This window comes from Phalaenopsis equestris, unplaced genomic scaffold (genome assembly GCF_001263595.1).
Source record: "Phalaenopsis equestris unplaced genomic scaffold, ASM126359v1 Scaffold000134, whole genome shotgun sequence".
Taxonomy (NCBI): Eukaryota; Viridiplantae; Streptophyta; class Magnoliopsida; order Asparagales; family Orchidaceae; genus Phalaenopsis; species Phalaenopsis equestris.
This window is the reverse complement of record NW_018164576.1, coordinates 2,958,067-2,983,532: the sequence shown is the minus strand read 5'-3', so window position 1 is coordinate 2,983,532 and position 25,466 is coordinate 2,958,067. Positions and strand designations below refer to the sequence as shown.

The window sequence follows — 25,466 nt, the reverse complement described above, 5'->3', positions numbered from 1 at the left end:
TCTGACAACTAAAGTTTAATTTTTTGCAACTTTACCATCAATATCTTTCATATGACATGTTAGGTATAACTCATATACCATAAATGTGACAGATGTTGGAGTGGGCGGAGCCCACGAGCTGAGTGGAGCGGAAGGATATCTCCAATCGGGAGAGTTTCATTATGTGGGTTGGGGCTCGGTTTGATACAGGTGTAATTTAAGTAATTACATATTGTACTATAGGGTTATAGATATGTCATGTTTGTAATCCTATGAGAGATTTTGAGTTTCTGAATCTTATATTATGTATTCTTTTCTGAATATTGAAAAGATAGTCATCGCTCTGCTCCCAATGACATAGTCATTTTTGCTGAACCTCGTAAATCTCCAAGTGTTATTCTGAATTTTTGTCTATTTCTATTTTTCTTCGCTCTAATTTCAACATCAAATTAAATATTATTCTGTTTGATTTATGATTTAGTATGGGAATAGTTAAATAGTTTTTATTTTGAAGGAGGTTACGCCTGCTTTCGGGAACGCCACATGGTGCATGGCGCTTTAAGATGGAGCGGTTGGAGCGAATGAACGTGTTCGGTGTGGGCTGAAGGCAAGTGTGAGAAGTGATAAGTGAGGGTTATTAAATAATGCTGTGCTTAATTATTTAATTATAATTGACTTGAAATCATTTTAAGTTTGACGTTGACAATTTTGATAAAAAATTAATAATAATCAAAACATTATAGTTGGCCTGATTTTCTATGGCCTAAAGTGGAGAGAGTATTTCGATGAAAATTTATATTGAAAACAAACAAACGAGGATTAGTTGGAGAATATATTAGGTCGGGACTCCAGATTATCCGAATTCCAATAAAGAAGCGCCACATGTAAAGTGGACCCATCATCATACATTGTGGTCCACTTTACACGTGTCGAACCCCCATCGGACTCCGGATGCATCCGGAGTCTTGACCTAGTATTTTCATGAAAATGTAGGCTGAAATCTATTTTAATATGTTTAGTGATTAAATGATAAATTTTAGAAATTAACTGCATTTAAAACATTTTGTATATAAATTTGAGCTCAATTCACAAATCACTTATCAACCCGAGCACAAGCTAACTCATGGGTTGGTTTGGCTCATTTATAGCCCAATCTTAATATTGTTAAAGCAAAATTAAGAAAGATATTTTCAAAAAATTTTAATTAATAAAAAATTAGCCTGGGTTGACATAGGAAGAACCGGTCAAACACTACGAGTTAGCGTCTGATAACCACGTTAGCACGTTACCCATTCGTTGGGCGAAGAAATTAACATGTTTAAAAGTCCAACAGATTTATTAAAAATCAAAATAAATTACAAACAAAAAACCACACGTTGAAGTAGTTTTTCGTGCGTTGACCATGGCTCCAAATACACATATATATATATATATATATATATATATATGGTATCTTGTTTAATAATTAGGGTTGATGTGTTTAATGAATACAAACTTTAAAATATTTTATCATTATCTAATTTAATGTTGAAACTTTCTCTTGTGTCGCTTTATAATTTAATAATGCATAATTTAAAAATAAATACACATATTTTAATTAATAAGTTGATTACAAAATCATATGTATTTAAAAAATATATAAATTTAATGACAGCATTTATGCAAGTTTTTTTTATGGATATTCTTTAACATAGCCTTAAACTTTTTGTTCATTGAAAAAGGTTTAAAAGCACATATTTATATATTAATTTTAGGATATACTTGGGTTTAATTTATTTTAATTTAAATCTTTTCTTTTGTTTTTAAAAACATATTAATTTCATATATTTTTATTTTTTGTTTTAAAAAAAAAAACTATAATATTTTTTGATGAATGGTATAAATATAAGCATATAAATTTTATTTTTTTTTAGGTTAAAATAGTGATATTTAGATGATAAATCCATGATTTCCATGGTATAAATGTAAAAAAATAAATTTTAGGTGTTAGATATATAAATACATAAGAAATGGGTGGTAGGTATGTAAATGCCCCAAATAAAAATAGCCAAAGTACAACTATTATTAGTTCTAATTAAAAATTTAAAAGTACTCCTAAAAAGTTGTTTACACTTATTACGTTTTGAAATTCGTCCATTTTTCTAAAAAATTGAATATCAACATGCTGCAATATACATAAGCTTTCAAGGCCATACATTTGGAAATTTACATACATACCACACAATATTTTTGTATTTACATATCTAACACCCAAATTTTGATAATTACATTTATAAAACTTGGATGAAAAGTTGTGTTTCACTTTTAAAAAAACATATACAGATGGTGATATTTTTGATGCCATATTAATAATATGTGTAGTGTGCATGTAAAAAAAGAATGTTTTGGTGTTAGGTAAATACAAGAGAATTGTGTGGCATGCATGTATTGAGAGCAGAGGTCAGCATTAATAGGATTTGGTAAATCCAGCAAATCTATCTTATCTTTAAATTTAATCGATTCGGTTTAAATTTAATAAATCCAGAGAAATTTTATTGAAAGGCCCTATCAAAACGAGAAATATTTGGGTACGTAAGAAGTATCATATTAGATTATTAGGAGAGTACATGTAGGTTACACTCAGGTATTAGCCCTTGTAATTCTTACTGAAACATAAGTGTAACCAACTAATACCTTACAAATAACCTAATATGTACGCAACTTCGCGTACGTCTTACGTACACAAATTTTTCTATCAAGTTGTCTGGTTGGCAAAAAAATTTTAGAAATTATTGTCTAAGATGTATAATTTGATTATCTATAATACTCCCATCTTATAAACTTTTGGGTGAAAAAAATACTGTTACTGGACTAACATCATCATATCAAAACAATTTCAAATCAGCTTCACAATTCCACTAATCTAAATATCAATTAATATCTTTTATTTCTTTTATATGAGATTTGTTGAATCCTAATTTATCTGTGAATCACACTAAAATAATAGAGCATCAAGAGAAAAAAAGAGAGGCAGATAGAGGAGTCTATAATAATGAGTAGTAATACATCTTATCAATCATGGCATTCATAAAGAATATCACAGTAACCTAGCTAACTATGAATAATCATTTCATATGAAGCTATCAAGTCTGAAAGATAAATTCAAAACTAATGGGTATACAAGTTTCCAAGAAGGTGCCTCGGCTCGAACATCCAAATATATGCAAAATTTAGAAGGATTCGTTATATCCAACCATAAATATGACACATGGATGCTTATAGATTAAAATCTCTCAGCAGCACTCTATTATATCATCTCCCCTTCGTTACTACCTTACATACTCAACCCAAATATTTGCAGTGATATAACGGCAACCATTGATCACATAGTCCAATCTAGTAACCATTCGTGCATTCTAAAACTGAAGAATAAGCTTCAACATCTGTCCATAGGCAGCAAAATGATGTACGTACTACAACTTAGCAAAAAGTCAAAATTTATCATTTCAAAAGTCTAATTCTAATAGTCTAGTACCATTACATCTTATACATTCAGATGTTTGGGGTCATTCTCTCACAATTTCGCAACAACGCTAGAAGTATTATGTATCATTTATCAATGACTTCTCAAAATTTTGTCGGGTATTTCCTATCAAAAATATATTTGAACTCACCTCAATCTTTATCACATTCAAACATATGGTGGAAATACAGCACCATCACATCAAAATTCTCTGCTTTGATCACATTGAAGAATACCTCAATCATAACCTAAGAGCTCAACTGAATGATGCCCCTATACACCTGAAGAAAACGAAGTCACTGAATACAAGCATCTACACCTCATTGAAATTACCCATACTCTACTTCTGGAAGCTAGCCTACCTCATTACCTATGCATTGATACTCTCCTAATAGCCACCAATTTCATCAAACACTTGCCCTCGCCAAACACAAACAATCTCTCGCCCTATCAACTCCTCTCTAGTAAAACACCAGACTCAACCACCTCAAACCTTTGGACGTACATACCATTTTTGGCTAAGACCCTACTCTAAAAATAAACTTCCGCTAAACTCACTCTAATTTGGTTTTCTTGGCTATAAAAATAACACCAAAGGCTATAAATTATTTCATCCTCCTACAGACTGCATGTTGATTTCCAGGGATGCATTTTTTTATGAGTTTACCTTTCCCTACCATCATAACATCAATCCATACTATAAATCAACCACCACCTCATATATTCCCCCTCTAACACTAGTACCATTCTCAAATACCACAACTACTTTTCGATCATCTCATCTTAACTTAAATAATCCCATTACATCACCCATAATTTCACAATCTATGGTTTCCCCTGAACTACCAGTCTCACCAACATTTCAGAACCTGCACCCATTCTCCTTGCTCCTCAACCTTCCACATCTCATTGTTACTCCATGATCACAAACTGGAAGCCTCAAACCAAAAGCACATTTTAGACCTGGCTCATACAATATATCACCAACCTAACCCCACATCCTACACAGCAGCCATCAAACACGAGGGTTGGCACAAAGCTATGGTTGATGAATTTCATGCCCTTTAAGTTCAAGGCACTTGGACCTTAGCTCCCCCACCACTGCATCATGGGATATAAGGCTGTAAATAAACCTACAAAACCAAATTACAACTAGACAGCTCCATAGCTAGCTACCAAGCTCGCCTAGTTGCCCAAGAATACAATCAACAATACGACATCAACTACACTGAAACATTGAATCCAATTGCAAAAATAACCACAATCTCTTTCTCATTATTGTTGATATCTCTCAAACCTGGCTCATGACACAACTTACTATTTCTAATGCCTTTCTTCATGGACATCTTCAAGACAATCTATATTACTTAGCCTCAAGGTCATCCAAATCATGTCTCCTTCACAAAGCCATCTATGGTCTCAAATAAGCATCAAGGTAATGTTCCAAACACTCTCTCAACTGCTACAAGGCTTAGGGTTTCATGCCAGTTCAGCAAATCCCTCTCTTATGATCTATGATCAAGATGGCAAAGTCATATATATACTTATATATGTTGATGACCAATATATGTTTGACAGAATCATATATATACTTATATCTGTTGATGACCTAATAATCACAGGTCACAATCAAGCCCTCGACAGCGCCATTCAATCCCATCATCAGAAACTTTAAATAGGAAATCTAAACCACGTTCATCACTTTCTTGGAATTCACATCAACCAAGCCTTTGCTGTTCTGCACCTCAATCAATACAGCCATTCTTAAGTTTACGATTGAGTTTCAACTGCAAATGGTAACAAATTTCTAGTCAACCATATAGAAACTAGCAGCCAAAAATAAAGTGCAGCACCCACATACATGGTTCATTGGTTGAAAACAAAGTGAAGAATCACAAGATATCGGGTTCGAACACTCATCCTGCTCAAAAAAAAAAATTGATGCGAATGACTCCTAAAAAATTCATCACTGAGTTAGATAAATATGCAGCAAGAATACGTCCAGCCAAAAAGATATCAACAATTTTCAAACCTTAAAAGCCATTCAACAAAATAAGAAATTTTTTATAGAACAAACTTTGAATCAGATATAATCCGACCAATAAGCATTTGGATAGTGTTCAAACACTCCTTGTTTCAGAACCGCAAAAAAACAATTTTCCAATTATCAGGGATATCAGGTCCAACAGTAATAATAAGATTCTTAATGGCATTAATAGTTTAATAATGTGGTTGCAAAATGGTCGCAAAATCTCATATGCAGAACTACCAGCAAGGCAAAAATCATAATACAAAGAATAGGTGGTTCCATTCCCAATATAGCAAGAGAGAGAACATTTCTAGAGACAACTTTCATGGAAGACAAATCTCACATAAAACCATAGGAATAAGGCTCCACTTAAAATGGAGGTTCAAGGAATAAGGATTTTCTCCAACATCTTCATTTTGCTGATCTTAGGACTGGTAGTTAGGGCCCAAAAAATGAGATGAACTTTCTTATAGGTACCCCAATTATAAATAAATCTCAAAGTGAGGGACCCAACCGTGTTCAAGAATATATTTGGGTTAGACGCAAATAGGCCACTAAGATTTTTTTTTTCTTTGTTATATTTCCAAGTAAGAAATCAGCAATACACAGGTTAAGCATAGTAGAAATGAGAAAGTTAAAATGAATGCGACAAAATTAAGAAGGATAAATTAAAGGGGCATTTACATGTATATGCAATATAATTCTTATATATTTACATATCTAACCCCTACATTTTGTTATTTACATGTATAACACACAAATTCTTAACATCACATAAAAAATACTGCTATTATTATCTTTTTAAAAGTGAAATACATCTTCTCATGTATAGGTTAGGTGTTACAAATGTAAATATCAAATTTTAAATGTCCGATGTGTAAATACATCAGAATTGTGTGGTATGTATGATTATATTCAAAAAATAATGGGAATGAAGATAATTTAAAATAGATAAAGGTGATTTATACAAAGAAAAAAAAAACATCCATCGCACAAATAGATAAAATAATGTAAGAATATTATGAGCTAAAATAATATGAATATAAGCTCCATAAAAAAGATTTGTGAAGAATAAACTTAATATCTCAAATATTGCTATAAGAGCGAATGAAAAATGGAATTCATAAATTCGACCAAAAAATTTGTGATGAGGGTAATGATGATGATGATGATAATTTGTAGTTCATGCTTGGCATCAACAATAAGCCAGTCTTAGGCTTCTTAGCTGGATTTCAAACAGAAAAATAGAAACCAAACCAGCGGATTATTTTCCTGCAAAAAAGTTCCGTAAATATATATGAAATAATCACTACTGGTATTGCAGCTTCGATCACAACTGTATTTTTCTGGAGTCAACAATTTATCCTCCTATAATAATGATAAATAACCTAAATACCTAAGCAGAGACAAAGAACAACACGTAAATATAGTTAAGAGACCATTTATCACATAAATCATAGGTTTGGTAGCTTATGTGCTTACAGGCAAATGACATTACGGTCCACCTCCCCTTACAACAGCTCCATTATCGCTACCTCAACCTAAGCTTCGTCTATCTGATCCTGTGAATAAAGGACAGTTTTATTCAATTAAAGGTTCACCTAATCTTCAAAGATGGTGGCTAGATTACCACTACATATTTACCTGAGCATCGGAAGTCCAGAGAGTGAGATTATCACGCAATAATTGCATGATAAGTGTGCTGTCTTTGTAAGACTCCTCGCCCAGGCTATCCAGTTCTGCAATTGCCTCCTCGAATGCCTGTAGCCATTTGAGTATGAAGACAACAATCGGTTCAAAACAGAACAGCATTTAATGACATTACGATATTTAGCTGGAACACAGTTAAGTCTAATGCATCATTGCGACCTGAGTTAAATATAGTTTCATTATTAGGCAGAAGTTTTTATATTTGTATGCTCCCGTAGTGAATTAGAAAATGAAAATGGGGTATGACTACATTCATTTGGTAATACAATCAAGATTATTTATTGAAATGGTGTACAATGTCCAGGAAAACAATTTCTATCTTCTTTTTTCCTATTATTTTTCCTTTTGCTTTTCTTCCAAATCAATGGTATCCAAATGTCTCATAGTGGAGGGGAGCAAATTGAGAAAGAAGGCCAAGATGCAATCTTTCTAAAAAAATGCCTCTGCATCATGCATGTTGTCTCAGTGTGTAAATTAGATGCGGCAAATGCAAGAAACAGGTGATTGCAATCCATAAACCAGCAGTAATATTGGATTTATCCAAGCATTACATTCAAAAAAATTCTGAAAATTATGCAGAGAAAGGCAATATTGTTTGACCAACAATTATTGTGTCAAGAATTTGTCATCTCAAGCAAGCAAATAATTGATAACCACATCTGTGCAAAAAATAATAATAATAATAATAATAATAATAATAAATAAATAAATACGCACTGCATGTAAAATTGTTGAAGAACCCACAAAACAGATAATTCTCATATCATAATGAGATGGGGATTATTTAGCAAAAAACCTACAGACAACAGAATCTAGTCAAATCTTGAGTAAAAATTACCTTCACTATGAACCCCTAATTTCACGAACTCAAACTGCTTCAACGCTAATGAAACTTCTTTTACATTGATTTGCTGGCCGTGTTAACCTTACTTGTTATATCAGATAATAGGGATCGACCACTGATTTTGGAGTCATTTTGCTGATAACTATTTATTAAATTAAATCTACAAACAAGATCAGTAAATGGATGAATAACTTGTGTTATTTTGCTTGAAAAGTACAGCTAGAACTCGAAAAGATGTGAAAACCACATATTGGATCACTTGGGAATGGTGCTAAGGGGTTGTGGTTAGATTTCAAATGATGCTCAGGCAAATGTTGTAGTTCCAATACCATCCAACTAGTTGGGTACACAATTTTCCATGTTAGAAAGTCGTTTGTAGCCATTCAAGTTTATAGAAGGATGTAATGTTTAACACGCGTTCCACACACTTGCGCAATTAAGAAAGGGCGTGACTACCTAAAGAAATAATTCCTTAAAAAGACAATGATGTCTATGTCAATGTGTGAGCTTAAATTCAAAACAGGAGAGAAGCTAGCTCAGCATCATCTACCTTAAAGTGCTAATTATCCTACTTAACCTTTTGCCTGTTTGAGGGAGTATTTATAAGTGGCCCCTAATGAATGGAATTTTGGTATCTTTCATCAATCACATTTTGGAAAGGTAGCCACATTATTTCTCCAATTCACACCTGAATAAAGTAGCCGTTGGTCCAGGGCAATTTAGTAGCTTGATCAATCTGAGGTATCAAATTAAGCTACTTCACCTTTGAGATCCTTGTCTAGATGTTGAAATGATTTTGTTAGTCTCGAGCTCGATTCGACTATTAAAAAGCAGCTCGAACAAGATTTCGAACTCAAGTCGAGCCCATAGAATGAGCTCGAGCTCGGCTTATCCGTTTGTTACCATGCTCGAGAGCTCGACCCATCCACTTATTACCGACTTGAGAGCTTGACTCATCTTGATGGAAGGTCGCTAAAATGAAGTCGGGAAAGTGATGAAGCTCACCGGAGAAAGGGCCAACAATATGAGAAGGAAATAGTCTTTGCGGGAGCTTGCTGGAGAAAGTATTCATGGGACTTGTGGCCGTCCATGGGATGGAAGAAAAGCCTTGGCTTATTTTGAGGATTGTGAAATGTGAGAAGGAATTATAGCTTGCATTTAAAGTCATTTGCCTTTAAAACCTGCCTTTATAACTTTTTTTATAATAGTTTTTTTCCGATTTTTAGGAAACTTAAATGTTTACTGTCATAGATAATTATTTTAACCAAGTCAGCTAGTAAGTCGACGAGCCGAGTTATATTAAGCTTAAACTCAAGCTCATTTAATTCATGAGCTTAAGTTTGAGTGTGAGCTTGAACTCGTGGCTCAATAAGCTTGAATCACGAGCTTGTTCGTAAGCCAAGTTCGAGCCTACTCGGCTCATTTACATGCATATACCAGTCCTTTAATCCCCAATGATAACTACAGCACAAGACCAACACATTAGCTTTTTAAACAATGTAAGGTTGTTCTTAAAGCACACTTGTGATCTTACAAGAGTTTTACCATTTATCATAACTTATAACTCTTTTATGATAACTTTAAATGCATTTGAATTGACTTTACTTTTTGTTATGGCTATCTACTGATGTATTTATTAATCACATGGTGTGAAGCTAGTGACATAACATATGCCTCCCTTGGAGGCTTTTTCTTGAGGCTTTTTATTCATTATTCTATAATTTTTACCAAGCCTTAAAATAAGGCTGTCAACACTTCAATTTTGTGGTTCTCTTTCGTGCGAGGCAGAACGGGTATTACATGTTATACTATCACAATCTTTCCTCTAAGCTTGGTTAAGGGGAATTTTTAGCTTCTCTTTATGATTATAAATATGGGATTGTGACATGTAACATGTTTAATAAGTTAGATGAGCCATTTCTTCTATTTTTATCATTTAATTCCTAGATCAAGTGAAAGACTTAAAATAGTTTTAGAAGAGGTTATTTCATATATAAATGAGAGGCTTATCTTATTCGTGAATTTTTTATCTTATGTTGCTTTTACTTTTATGTTTTATTATTGGCTTGATCGAACTGTTTGATTTAAATCAAATTTTATAAAATATGATTTCCATTAAATACATGACTTTAAATCCTTTTGTGGTTTTCTTGCTTATTAATTTCGAGTAAAAGTGCTTTACATTCTTCATCCGGTTTGATTTCTGTCAACTTCGAAGTTCTCATTTATGGTGGTTTATAACAACTCAAAATTAAAGGTTTGTGTCACATGAATTTTGCATGCTTGTTGCATAGTTTCCAAATCTGATATACATTTGAATCAGAAACACTAGTCCTTATGCTGTCCTGTAGCAGCACAAGTGCATGTTGTTTACAACAAAACAGCCCAAACATATAATAATCCTTCATTGTAGGACTATGTTAGGGAGATATGTGACTTTCAATGCAACGTTACATCTCAATTATGATTATGTAAACATTTATCAGCTTTATTTTTTCCCACCTTATTTGCTTAACTTTTAATAGTTCAGTTAGGATAGTAAGAATTCCTGTCTAATCAAGTATAAAATATTTTCAGCAAAGCACCTATTCTGAGGCACCCTCTTTGCCAGCTATTTAGCATATCTATGTAATTGATTTTTAGTGCCCTCTTTCTTCCTTAATTTGGTTTCCGATGCATGTTGTAACGGATTTATGAAAGATTCCAAAATGTGACCATTCCACAATGTCATGTATAAATATTCCCTCAAATAGGCAAGATTAGTAGGATCAGTCACTTCAAGGTAGATTGTGCTGAATTAGTTTTTACTTTTGTTCTAACTTAAGCTTACTCATTGACTTTGACATTATTGTCTTTTTACGAAATCATTCCTTAAATATGTGAACATTTTATAAAATGTGATTTTCAGTGTTTTTAGGTTAATTTTCCCATCTTATTGTCTTAACCTTTAATGGTACAGTTTGGATGGTTAGAATTATTATATAATAAAACATAGCATTTTCATGAAAAACACCTATTCTAAGGCACCCATATTCCACCCCTATCAAGCATACATTTTTTTCTATGTAAATTGTTTATAATGTTGTAGTGAGTGATTGGTTGCAATGGGTTCCACATTTCATCCTTCATAAATTTGTAAATAAGTGTTTAGATTAAATAAGCTACTCACTATTAGATGAGAGTATTCCCAGATTAATTTTAATTAATATAATTATCGTGTCTTATACTCATAGTGATTCTCACAAGAAGGGTTTGATGATACAGCCGGTCCTACTAGCTCCCATGTTATTTGATTTCATCAAATTTCTCTCAACATATAAATTAACCTAGGAAAATATATTTCCCATCATCAATTTTGTGGTTTTAAGCTCCCACATGGTTTAAAATTGTCCAATATGTGGCCTGCCTTGAGTGTTGCTTAAAATTTTATTTTATTTTATTTTGTGAAAAATTCGCAATGAGGCTTATGCATCATTGTGTACGATGAGGCTTTCACCTTATATAAAGTGAAGCCTGCCACATCTCAATTCTAGCCTACGCAATTAGAACTAGTATGTTTTTTCTCATTCATCCTCATCTTAAAATTCAATTATCTCTTTTTTGTTTAACTAATATTAATTAGTAAGAATATTTATTAGATTTTAAAATAATGATCATGTTGATTGTAACAACTTCAATTATATCCTCAATTATGCATTTTATAAACAAGAAATGTTATTATATTTAGTTTACATATAGATTTATTTAAAGCTCGTTAAGTGATAAGAGTAATTGAGACTTCGAATTTTGAAATTTTAATTTTAGTGGCTTGTTTTAGTGTCACTTTGATGGATGAAAATAGAATTATGAGTGAGAACAATTGTATCGAACTTATTTTGAATAATTATATTACTACATCTTATTTTCGTATTAGTTTGTATAACCATTCTTATTTTATGATTGATATTTGAAAGTTAATATATTATTTATTACTACATATTTTGAAATTAGTATAATATAACTTGCTTTGTGGAATTTATTGATTTTGAGGTTTACGCCTTGTCACACTTGTGAATCGAGCTTGTGCCAACTCAATTACACACACCCCTTGACTGATGTGATTGAAGTAGTTGCACATTTGGTTGTTTTTGGGGATTGGAGAGACATGAAGGTGGTGTTCAGTTTGGGCTGTAAGTGTTAATGAGAGGTGCTACAACACAATTGTGTTGGAGGCTGATAGATGAAGAAAGAAAAAAAAGAAGAGCAGGTTGAATTAGAGTATGCGGGGCAGGTAAGAGAAGACAATAGTTTTAAAGGAAAAAAAAAGGGAAGGAGAGCACTACAAAGTTGCCGTAATTTTATTATCAAAATGATTCATACAAGGGCAGAGACATTTATAGCTATGGGGGGAAAAATATTATTCTAAAGACTCGTTACATGCCCTCTCATTAAAAGACAGAAAAATTATGTGTAATTCTAGTTTAAAATTGTGTAATATGAGGCCAATCTCAACGCTTTTTACAATAAAATCACAATGAGGCTTACGGCTCATTATCACAAGGCGAAGCGTGAGGATCGCTCCAAGGCACGCCTTGCCTCAATTTTTTTAGGTTATTTGTAATTTTTTAAAAGAAAACTAAAAGTAATATTAGTATACCTCATCTATTGACATTCATACCACACATACTAAATAACAAGAAATAAAAGGTATCAATAAAAATTTTATGTAGATGAAATTCTAATTATCAATATAATTATTATTTTAATTGATAATTATTTATTAAAAATAGAAAATAATTGAGATTAAAGATAGTAAGAAATGAGAGAATATAGATATGACTAAGAATAAAAATAAGACATAAAATAAGCAACTTATTACGCAAGTGATTCTAATGAAATCAATTGGGTGATGTGTAATGAGAACTTTAAAATTAAAAAATCAAATATTGATGATTTTTTATATTCTTAATTAAGTGGGGGTATGATGCTAAACTTATTTTGTTGTTATGCTCTGATATTTTATTATTTTATTTCAATATCTTAGTTTATTTTGATAGTTTAATGTTTGTATAACCCATTTTATTTCTTAGTTTGATGTTAGGTTATTAACATGCTATTTCTAATTTTACACAATTAATCTTCTCTTTGAATGTTGTTATATCTATTTAATATGTTAATGTATATGCAAAGATGAAGTATTTCCATGCTAAGGAATTTAATATTGTTAGTACATATTCAAAGATGAAGTATTTCCATAAGGCCATGGGCATGTGTGACACTAACTAATAAAAAGTATGACAACCCATTTAATGGCAAGGAAAAAAAGTTCAGCCCTAACGAGGGTTACGGTTTTGTCAAGGCCAAATTGGTTAGTGGGCATGCAAAATGCAACTTCCAAGTAAGAAAAATCACATACATGTTTAAAATACAAAACTCACATAGAATCTTGTCAATAATTTGAACCTACCTTCCACATCCGCCATTAGAATTGTATGATTTTTGAATAGTTGATCCGTAATATAATTCTCAATAACTTTCATGATTACCAAATGTATTGATCATGATCCCACAATGTGTGGATCACTCATAGACCAATAACCCTAAAAAAACATTTCACGATAATTTAGGATATCTCTTTTACACTCATCAAAATTGTATGATTTTGAATGATGAATTCATAGTTTGGTCCTCTACAACTTTCATGTTCACTATTTTGAATGATTCAAATCTCACAAGGTTTGAATCACTCATAATTTGAGAATCCAAAATTTCAAGGATCTCTCTGACCCATTATCGTTAATTTGCAAATTATTCCTTCTTATTGAAAAATGCATGATTTTTTATTTGACAGAATCATAAACTGATTCCCTCAATTTTTATACTCATCACTTTAAAAAATTCTAAAACTCTTAAGGATCAAATTACACACAAATCAAGAAATTTAAATAAAAACTTTTGTATTATTCTCTCATTTTTTTTATCAAAATCACATGACTTCATCCCAAAACCTCCGTTCTCATTATTTTGATTGATTCCAACGTAAAGAGGTTTACTCACAAATCAATACTACTATTTCATTAGATAAATTGAGCATAGCATGCCTTATCAAAATTGTACGATGCTCAACTGGTAATTTTTTTAACACAATTCTAGCAAGTTTCATGATAATCTCATAGGCCAATTTAGCACCAAATTAATCAAATCGTTCTTAGAGCTCACGTTTTCAAAAATAACAAAATTTCAAACACTCATAAACTATTAACTATTCATCACACTTGTAGTCTCACATCAAATTTAGAAAGAAACAAAAAGGATTTTGCTTATAAAAATAAAATGAAAAAGGCACAATATTTAAAAAGACTAAATTTTGAATATTTTAAAATTTAAATCCCTCAGGCATGATTGAGCGATCTACAAAAAATAATCCTAAAGAGGTTATTCAAAAATTAAAATTTCACTTGCTCATGTCTTATCCTTTATGGAGCCTCGATTCTATTAATCAAAGCTTCTGGGGATTTGCATTTCGCTCTCCCATAAAGCATTAGTTGATATATATCAATTATAAATGACTTTCTTAGCACAGTTGTTGGAATCCCTGTATTACAATATTTTTACCTAGAAAGATTGTTCAGCTAACACCAATGGCAACGGAATAATGATTTCACTTTAATAAAGGCATAACAAAATATAGCAAACAAGCAGAACGAATAAAGATTTCATAAGCTATTTAATCATGCCAATTTATTAGATTCATGTGAAGTGAACGACTAGAGAATAGCAATCAAGGAAGATCCCGTTAGCTTTAACAACTCTGAGCTCTTACAAGATTCCAATCAGATCATTCTCTAGGCTTAACGTCTCTTTTCTTACTTTCTAAAGCTTGGATGTTCTTGATTGAATAACATTGCTAGAACTAGCATCGAGATTATCATATTGTGCTTGCAATTATATGGTAGTTGTGTACTTAGCATGATAAAGGAATTTGTTGAATCATTGGTGTTATACGTTAGATTTGATCTGCAACACATCATATAATGTCAAGGAAATTTTGCATTCTAAAACATTACTAAATGATTTCTAGCTCGCTTGAAAATTCTTGGGGGTACTCTTGACTTCTTATTTCATCACTGATGAGAAAAAAAAAATCAAGTTAATTTTTTCTCACATAAGGAATCTGTGTGTAGCGTGCAATTGCCACTATCATTATTTGCGGTAGTATTCATAAATAGAGTGAAAAGCTACAAATCTTCCCATGAATAGTCATTTACTGATCCATAAGAGCTTGACTTAAATATCATTAAATTTTGCAATTGAATAATTCCATAAATTGTCTAAACTTTTTTGTTACTAAATTTTTTATCCCCAATTACTATTCTTAGTATTTAAACTAATATTATCAATTTATCATAAAATCCTACATACAAATAGTTGATTTTTATTAGCTCAATAAGATCTAAAATTTTCCAAAATTTTGTAATCTAGATCCTTAAAACCCCCCAAACCAAAGAGAAAGCAATAAAAACACCCAAGGTGGCGAAGTTAAGCTTCACAACATAAGCATGATATTTCTTACACGAGTTTGAAGCTAAGATTTAAAACACTAGAAAATTAAATAGGGAAAAATAAAGCATCCAGCACTATAGAAGAATCTGATGTCATGCAAGGTATGGATCGACTTGAAAGTTTTCCTGGATTGGCTCCTTAACATGGTCAAGTATTTTGACAAGATAATCATGTTTGAGAACGGCATTTTCAATTTCCTACATAAAGCTTATTGGTCATAACAAGACATATTAGATCAACCTTAAGCAAAAAAGCAAAAGGTCAGGTCATTCACCCATTTTTTTTGTAGGTTGAGAAGAAAGAGTTTCATCAGCTTTCCATTAGAAGTACATAGAAGAGATGACCACAAATCATCAAGGCTTTACTATTTGTTGTTGATTACATGGACATGTGAATGGTTGATCATTTTACCATGATATCAAGATTCTAATTTAGTTTATTGGCCAACAATCATCATGATAAGTTAACTCGAAGGATTTCCTTCCTTGAGGATGCATTTGGAATTACCATTCAATTTGTGTAGTACCTCTAACCCCAGTCCCGTCAAAATATACCATCCATTTGCTCCAAAATGATCAAGCGATCACAAGAAAGGAACTTGTAGTTCCAATATATTAAGTGTTACTTGTTTTACATGTTACGAGACAAGACATTACGTTAGTAGATTCCCTCATCGAAGACTTCATATGGAAAACCTCCATAATCTCCAAGATGATTAGGTTATAGCATACACTTGAAAAGAGCTTGCAAGGAGTCAAGTGATATTGAAGAAGCATTGGGTAGATCTAACCTTGTAGTAGGGTGTTTTGTGTTTGGTGCCTACAAGCTGATATCAATTACAGAAACACAACAACCTTTCACCCCTATCCTAAGAAGGATTAAAAGCCTTGCAAGCTCTTTATTGACAGGTGTTGCCGCATGAATGCTATTGCCAGTTTTTCCTTGATTGGAGCCAAGCTCACCCCTGAGACTTGTCCTCATCTATACAAGGACGTTTTAGTAAACAAGATCTCCATCTCAGTCTCCAAGTGCAACCTACTACGTATCCAAGTAGCTAAATAAACTTATATGATATGATGTCCTCTCCCTTGACATTATCGAGGTGCTCTAAGATTGACTGTGGTTACATAATTTAGGCCTCACCCACTGAAAACATTGCAACATGCATGCTTAAAGAAAGCAATAATAAAAATAATAATATTGACGATGCACATGGGTGATGCGTTCAATATAATAATGAAAATTTTATTCTCACTAAAATTAAGCCTGAGAATTACTTAACAAGAGATCTTTAAAATGTTGATCCTAAATAAAATCTCCATCTTTAGAATCACTGAGCTACTACTACTTAAATTACATTCCACGCATTTAGTTTTAATTTTACTCAAACGAAGGCCTATAGACTCCAATGTAGACATCTATAATTTAAGTTTTTCCTAAACTCTTTCTCGTCTTATCCACAAGAGGATATCATCAGCGAAAAGCATACACCAAGGTACATCCTCATATAAATGTCCAATAAGCGAATAAGCGCATCCATAACTAAAGCAAAAAGATAGGGCTTAAAGCCAATCCCTGATGTAATTCAACTGAAATAGGAAACTACTTGGTTAAAGCTCTTTCTGTTCGAACTCCAGTAACAGTTGTAGTATACATATCTTTAATGACTTGAATATATCATATCAACTACTAGCGACTAATCCAAATTCAATTCAAAGTTGGCACTAATCGAAGTCTCATCATGTTGGATGAATTAAAATTGCTTATTGATTTTTTTGTCGATTTATTCAAATTTATTTAATAATTGTAGTATCTCTTGGTTTATAATTCTCAGATTTATTGATTTGCATAGAAGGCAATTAATTATTCATTTATTAGTCTGTGATTTATGAATCCTAAACTCCTTTCGTATGCATTACATCATTCTAGCAGTATAAGAAAGCTTTGACCCTGACCATCCTACATCAGAATATTTTAGTGGCATTCACATACATAGCACCAAATTCCTGTGTATTTACATATCTAACACCCATACTTTACTTTTACATTTATACATCCAAATCTTTCATAACAAATAAAAAATAATACTATTTTTTTTAAAATGTGAAATACATATTTTCATGCATAGGTAAGGTGCCAACAAGCATGTAAAAATAGAAGTTTAGGTGTTAGATATGTAAACACATAATGTTGCCTATGCTATGAAAGGTTAACATAATAAATGTAAAAGATATACTAAGTTTCCATTCATTTTGTGGGAACTAGCTGCAGGAAATATAATCTATAATGAGAGAATCTCTAATAATTCTTATGCTATCTGTAAATGAATCAAACATATGTCAATAGCCCTTTCCTAATTGCATCACAACTTATCCAAGGCACCATAAAGCATATTGAATTCCTTTCTTCCAAGATTAGCATGCTTGAGACAGATAATGAATTCATATCAGAAGAAAATAAATTCAAACCTGCTTAGCCATGCCACAAGCTTTCTCTGATGAATTAAGGATCTCATAGTAGTACACAGAGAAATTCAGAGCCAGACCTAGCCTTATTGGATGAGTTGGTGCAAGTTGTGAAAGAGCGATATCCTGTCAAAACATGAAAAATAAGTACACTTAAAAAAAAAAGAAAATTTTTTTTTTTTCCTTGCTTTGCCCAATTCTTTCTGCAATGAACCTAAAAGATAGAAGGTCTGGAGCCACATGAGTATAATAATCTCAAAACCACAGTACAAAAAGGGAAAAAAGTCCAAAATTAGGTAATATAAACAACAGAGCTCCACAAAGTGAGGTTCAACAAATAAAGTGACAAGATTGATATTAACTTATTAAGAAATAATTCTAGGTTGCAATCGTATTAACAAGTGAGATTATTGAAATGTAATGAATACAATCATTCAAGGTGAAATAAAAATAAAAAAAACTTCTCTCATCAGTCTTCTCTGCCAGAACACAATAGATAAGTCTAAAGATGAGGACCATCATAAAAAAAACTCCATGACATGTAGTTAGAATCAACTAAAGAACTAATCCATGTTCATTTTGGACACCTAATAAATCTACACATCAAATGCAATTGTGATTTTTGCAAATCATTGATTATGGGAACTTCCACAAATCAAAAAGGTGTTCTCTAATGCAAATCACTCTCCCGAATGTAAGCTATACATATGTTAAGAGATTCATTCAATATAACATACAAAAAATAATCACAAAATATTTTTCGCATAAGATACTATTATCTCCTAAAAACACAATACATATGTAATTATACCGCTGAATGTGGACGAATTTGCACATCGAACACTCAGTTGTTAGCAGGCGTGTTCTTATCCATTACAAAGTTAAAAACTTTTAGTTGTGAACTAATTGCTCAATAAAAACTAACACCTATGATGAGTAAAATATATAATTCAGGAACTAATCATAATACAAACTAAATACATATCAATAGCCATGCTATTTCTGATAACCATAGTTTACGATGGTCAGTTGGGTTCAATTCGCTAATTAGGTTAGAAATTGCGGTGACACCATATCGGATTGGGTAATATAAGGAGCATCAGATCAGGTTAAGCCTGTCATAACACTAAAACATGTAGGAAAAACAGAAAAAAAAAAGGGCAATCAGTCCTGCACGAGGCCAAAACTCCACCAAGCAGCAGAATATAGGACAAAAAACTAATAAGCTTTGCCTATTGGTACCTGTGCCTCCTTGTAAGCAGCCATAGTGCTGTCTGCAGCAGCCTTGCGCTCGTCCCCGGTTTTGAACTCAGCGAGATAACGGTGGTAATCCCCCTTCATTTTGAGGTAGAAGACCTTGGACTCGCTGGAGGCAGCGGAAGGGATAAGGTGGGAGTCTAGCAGAGAGAGGATCCCACCGCAAACACCGGAGAGCTCGGTTTCAATACGCGCGCGGTAGTCCTTGACGAGAGCCGCATGGTCATCGTTGCGGCGGTTCTCCTCCTTCTGCTCAATAGAGGAAACGATCCGCCAAGCAGCGCGGCGCGCGCCGACGAGGTTCTTGTAGGCCACGGAGAAGAGGTTGCGCTCCTCCACCGTGAACTCTCCAAAAGCAGGTGTGAGCTTTACCATATCCTCCATGAATCGGGCCATCTCGTCATACCGCTCCGCCTGCTCGGCAAGCTTCGCCAGGTAGACATACTGTTCACGAGTTAGCGCGCTGCTCACCATCGTCGCCAACGAAGAGGATCGAGGGCACGGCAAGTGAAGTACGAACACGGGGAAGAGAGAGAGAAACGTTCGTTGGTCCTCTTGCCGTTGCTTCACACTATATCCGCGTTTTTCTCAAAATTTTCCGATCTGAGGCGGAGTGCGGTGACCGGTGTGAGGTTAAATAACCGCTCACCAACCTTCTTTTTTTTTGTCATGAATAAAAAGAAAACTATAGCTAAATAAATGCATACTAATAATAATTTAGCTACAAATGAATAAAGGATATGTAATAGAAAATTTACATATATATAATCAATTAGGAGTCTAATTGTCATTAGCATTCATTATAGAGGGGGAGTTCTAGTGTACCAATGGTATAGGAAATGGTAAATCACAAAAAAACAATATGTCAAAATAATTAGATTATTGATAAACATCAACATTCAACAATGTAAATTTGAAGCAAGTCAAAATTAAGTAGTGAGACGAGACCACAAAACATCTAAAATCAATCATAAGTCAAATTAATAAGGAAAAACTCACAAGATCAGCCCATACAACAAAATAACTTATTGACATATTTGAGAATAATCGAAAGAGTCCAACAAATGCTTGTGCTAAGCCACAAAATTACTTGTAGAATAATCCAAGTGAGGATAAAAATCACCCAAAAAAACTGATAAGTACAACAACAATCTGTTAAAAAAAAGGAAAATGTGAAATACTTGTTGAATGGGAAAGTAGACATCCTATTCATCCTTATAAAATTGAAGCAAATCACAAATGCTTAGAGGCCGATTATTATCCTAGTTTCACATCATGAGGTTTTTATGAGTAAGGAATTTAATGTGTTGTAACAAATTAGGTAGGTTATTAACATTGCTTTTTATGAATTTCAATATTTATTCCCAATCAAATATTATAAATTATCACACTCATATTTGATAAATAGGGTTTTTAAATCATGTGATGCCCATAAGTAGAATTGAATTCTAAATTTTATAATCAATGGACATCAATGAGAAAATTTTATCCACATATGAGTGGGTTTCTTATCAGCCACACAATATGCATAAAAAAGTTATATTATGTTTCATTTCTACTAGATAATAAAACACTCATGCCATTACTATCAATCACTCAAGTGGTGAAATTACCATCACTTTATGCCCATTTAGTGATGACATTCATGTGTAATATATGTATCTAAACATCCATCATTTATGCCACACAAATTTTGGCATTATAGATTATAAATATCAAAATAAATAGCCATTTTGACTTTAAATAAAAATAAAATTAACTTTCTCGTTTTTAACAAAATTTTCCAATCAAGAAGGATTAAGCAAAGAGGTGTGATTAGAATGGGATCAAACACCATTTAAAATAGTTTCATCAATTTTATCATTTACAAGCCAATTAAAAATATTGTTTCAAAAATATTTCTCAAAGGACAACTATCAAATCAATCATCATTAAAAACTAAAAATGAATTATTGTTATCAATAGAGAAAGTGATTCATTAATGCATCTAAAAAGTAACAAGCTAGTGTTTTTTTTTTCAAAAAGGGTGCCACCCTCCCTAAATGATGATTCTAAACATAGCATTTAAGAGCAATCTACATTTAAGTTTACATAACTGGGAAAACACAAGATCTTTTGTTTTATAAGTTTAAACAGTTGGGCAACCTAAAACTTCTTTTAATTTAACCAAGGTAGTTTCCTGCTTGAAAATAATATGAAGTTTGCCAAAGGCACCACCATCATATTGAACTCTAAAGAAGAAAATAATAACTTTTTTCATAACAATTTTTACTAGTGAAAAATATTTTAATTAATATAAAATATTACATTAAATATATGATCTTATAAGCTGAAAAATGTTATTCTTGGCTTCTTTTTTTTTGTCACATTCCTTTTCTTTGGGCTCTGACATTCTTAGTCTCTAGGTTAGCCTGGTGGGCTTAAGTTTGGTTGCGGTGGTCCTTGAGTTTGGCCTAGGTGTGCATTGGTTTAGCTCAAGTATGCCTTCATAAGATTTGGCTTAGGTTGAACCTAAGATGAATTAAATTTGATCATTAATTTACCTAAATTACATTAAATCTTAATTTAATGAAAATCAATTTAAAATTCATCTAAATTAATTTAAAATTTCATCTTGTCAAAAATTAAACTTCAAGTAGTTAAACCTTCATTGAACTAATTTGTAAACTCACACTAACATTTAATTTAACACAAAACTAAAACTATTAATACAAAAATGCATACACCTATATGTATATGTATAATGCATATATTTATCTGTATTTACAAAGGTGTACATACATGAGGGCGGACATGTCTATTAGTCTGAGATATGCAGATATGTGTGTGCGTCAAAAAAAAAATTTATTTCACACACATACATATATCCAACTAAAACTCAAACTAAACTTAACTAAAATTTGAAACAATTGAAACCCAACCCAACTCAATGGTAAAACAACTCTAAACATAAATAAATTACTCCCAAGCTTCCTAAAGGCCAAAATTCTACATAAGCTCCCTAAGCTCAAGAAGTTGGTCTCCAAAAGGATCTAGTGCAGTTGAAGCCCTGATGTATGAAGAGCGATTTTTGCCAGCTCTTGTTGAAGCTTTCAACCATGACAATTGACCCAATTCCTCTTATACCCAAAGTATTCATCAAGTTCTCCCCACCTTCTTTTCAGTTTTCATACATAGAAGAAACCATGTTTCTAGGGCTCCTTCAACATGAGACTCAGGAACTTAGGTTCCTCCAATTCTTTTGAACTAAAAAGATCAAAAGAATTGGACAGAATTCGTCTCGTATTGAAGGTAGAAGATGAAATCACCAGTGCTCATCTCTTGCGGCTGTAGATCAACGTTTGTGATAGAGCCACATAAATAAGCAAATATTCATTGGATCACACCTCTCATCATCGTGGGGCGAAGCAATTTGTGCCATGAGTAAAGCATTGTCTGACTTGGCTAGGAGGTTTAAGTAAATAATTAAGCCAATTAATTAAAAATATATTACTAAAGTTATAAAAAGTCATTAATAATTCTCCAAAAATTCAAAAAAATATGTGAAAAAGAGTGATAATTGCTTCTCTTACATAGCACTATCCAAAAAAATTAGAAGCCCCAGCTTCTCTTGGGTGATTTAGGATTAGTTTGATAAATATTAAAAAAAACCAAAATCAATTTTTTTTTTAGATGATTTCTCTAGTCATCAAGGATTCTAAGATATTTTTTAGAATTATCTTTGGCTTAAATTGGGGTTCTCCCTAATTTTATCCCATATTACATTATTTCCCCTAATTTTATAGGGTAATTAGCGTAATTAACCCTTGAATTTATATTTTTTTATCAAATCAGTAAACTCAAAGGCCAATTAGGGTTCCTTACTTTCAAACAGTGGATCATTAGGTCTAATTGAGGTTTTGATAATTTAATCTAAAAATTGACTCAATAAACCCTAATTAAATCAATTAATTAATTAACCAACCTTTGTTAAAATTTAAAGTACTAAAACTCTATTAAATACTCTTCCATGAACCCTAATAAAATAACACAATGATTGTATTAATCTAACCAACACTTGAGTACAAAATTTAAGATAGCTTAATTAATGTTTTAATTTCATATATTAAAAAAAAATCAATTAATTAAAGAAGTTATAATTTGATTGCAATGAATAACCCTTAATCAAACTTATCATGAGAGGTTGGGGCCATCTCCCCAACCTTAGTTGACTTAGGGTTATGCTTAAACCTTAGTGAAGTTTAACTCAAATTTAACCAACATTAGGCTCCTCATCCCACAAAGCAACTTCTCACCTAAGTAGGAGGTGATATTGGGGTTGCAGATAAGTTGTTTGGCTCTAATTGTCCTTCACCCATTAAGGTTCAACTGCCGGTCAAACAAAATATAAACCAAAAAAACATGAAAATATCTAAAATTGACTCTAAATTTGCTTGTAGCACATTCATGACTCCCCACCCGAGTTAAGAGGTACTATGTGCATTTTCATGATTGAACTAGTTTTGGTCAACTTTTGGTCACTCGAGGCCCACAACATGATCAATCGCGGTTAAACAAATATTTAACGTTTAAATTATGAATAAAAATTAGACTTAAATAAGAACCTAAATCAAAATTTAAATATAGCCAAGTAACTTAGATAAAATAATTTATAATAAAATCACTTAGACTTTAAGGTGATGCATCACAATCCACAATTTGTTGGCACCTGCTTTTATAAGTCTGAGGAGCCATGAAAAGGGGGGCCTGATCAGGTGGGTCCCACTTTTCATGACACTCTTTATAACTTAATGATTAAATTTTAAATATAAATTAAAATTGTTTACTCAAATTATTTGCATATTGTACAATTATCTTTAACTTAAACTGCCCAAATGTAATAAGTAAATCAAAACATCAAATTATAACTTGGACATAAAGGCTATAATGCATATGTTACAAACCTCACTTTTTACACAGCTTGCTAGCCCGCTAACCTAGCTTAAGTTAGGCTAATAGTGGATTGTATGTATTTTCTTTAACATTTGTATTCATTAGTTGAATGAGTTTATGTAATGTGCTTGTCGTTTGCTTTGCATGGAATGGATGCTAGGGTGTTATTTCTAGTATGACTCTATTTTTTGTAGGTGATCATGCTAATCACTAAATACAAAGGGCACAACTTAAATAATTTAAGATTATCATATTTTTTGTAGGTGTTTGCTAGCTCGTCAACGAATATAAGCATAGATAAGTAGGACAAGGGTCATTATATTTGTGTGGTGTTATTGTTTTTCTTTCGCTATTGACATTTCTTTTGCACGTTTAGGTAAAATTTTTCTTCTATATGATTTTATAGAACAAAGCTAGGGCCTAGGGTATAAGACGAGCAAGGATTAACCGTTGCACGATGATTCCTAGTGGAGCCTAGAGGATTTGAATCATGACGGTGATGAAAGGGACATGATTGGTGTAGAAGAAGAATCAACTGGTCACCATAGTTCTTGGAATACTTTAAAGCTATGTATGTGTAGGAGTTCAGCAGTCTGTTTTTCTTTTCTTTTGGGGTGCACCTTAGTACCCGACCTATTTATTATTTATTTAGTTGTCATGTTTTCTTTATCTATGCATGTGCATTCCTTACATGTTTGTGCATTGGAACCATCATGCTTTTTATAAGTTCCCTTATGTATTGTGTGCTTGAATTAGCCTAGATAGGTTAGGCTCTTAGGTCAAGATAATTTTTCTACCCAACCTAAATTTTTAAAAATTAACTCATAACAAAAAGAAATATAAAAACTCAAATCAAAACACAAATTATTTTGAATATTGTCGGCACTATTTTTGGTGTGGGGTTTGCCCGTAAGAAGCTGTCGGTCATCAGAATTGAAATCCCGTTGCCCGCTTTGGAATGACGTTTTTAAAAAATTTAGTTTTGAAAAAGATGAAGTCAAACTGACCCCATAATTTTCATAGTTTAGATGAAAGAGCGCTTTATCTCAAATCATGTATCTATCCCGAAGGATGAACGCAAGAATTGAGAGTGAGGCTCGATCAAATAAACTAAAGAAAGTTATGACATCCGTTTGGTCTGCGAAACCAATGTATTGGCCGACAAGTTCCCCTATTTAATATAAGGAATTAAATAGGGTTTATATT

General features: G+C 32.4%; 1 protein-coding gene across 1 annotated transcript; it reads right to left on the bottom strand.

Annotated features, from left to right (window-relative positions):
- Positions 1 to 6,797: 6,797 nt before the first annotated feature.
- On the bottom strand, positions 6,798 to 19,942 carry LOC110021340 (14-3-3-like protein GF14 kappa). Its single transcript, XM_020719792.1, has 4 exons — positions 19,314 to 19,942; positions 18,075 to 18,197; positions 7,155 to 7,271; positions 6,798 to 7,072 (listed from the first exon to the last, which is right to left on the bottom strand). Exons 1-4 carry the CDS (start codon positions 19,800 to 19,802, stop codon positions 7,052 to 7,054), a joined length of 750 nt encoding a protein of 249 aa, XP_020575451.1. The 5' UTR covers positions 19,803 to 19,942; the 3' UTR covers positions 6,798 to 7,051.
- Positions 19,943 to 25,466: the final 5,524 nt, after the last annotated feature.

Bases quoted from the DNA above. Each gene is read 5' to 3' on its own strand.
- LOC110021340 (XM_020719792.1), bottom strand. From the start codon at position 19,802: ATGGTGAGCAGCGCGCTAACTCGTGAACAGTATGTCTACCTGGCGAAG. The intron at 7,272-18,074 runs GTTTGAATTTAT...AAATGGCTACAG, and splicing joins CTTGTGGCATGGCTAAGCAG to GCATTCGAGGAGGCAATTGC. The intron at 7,073-7,154 runs GTAAATATGTAG...CTTTATTCACAG, and splicing joins TCTGGACTTCCGATGCTCAG to GATCAGATAGACGAAGCTTA.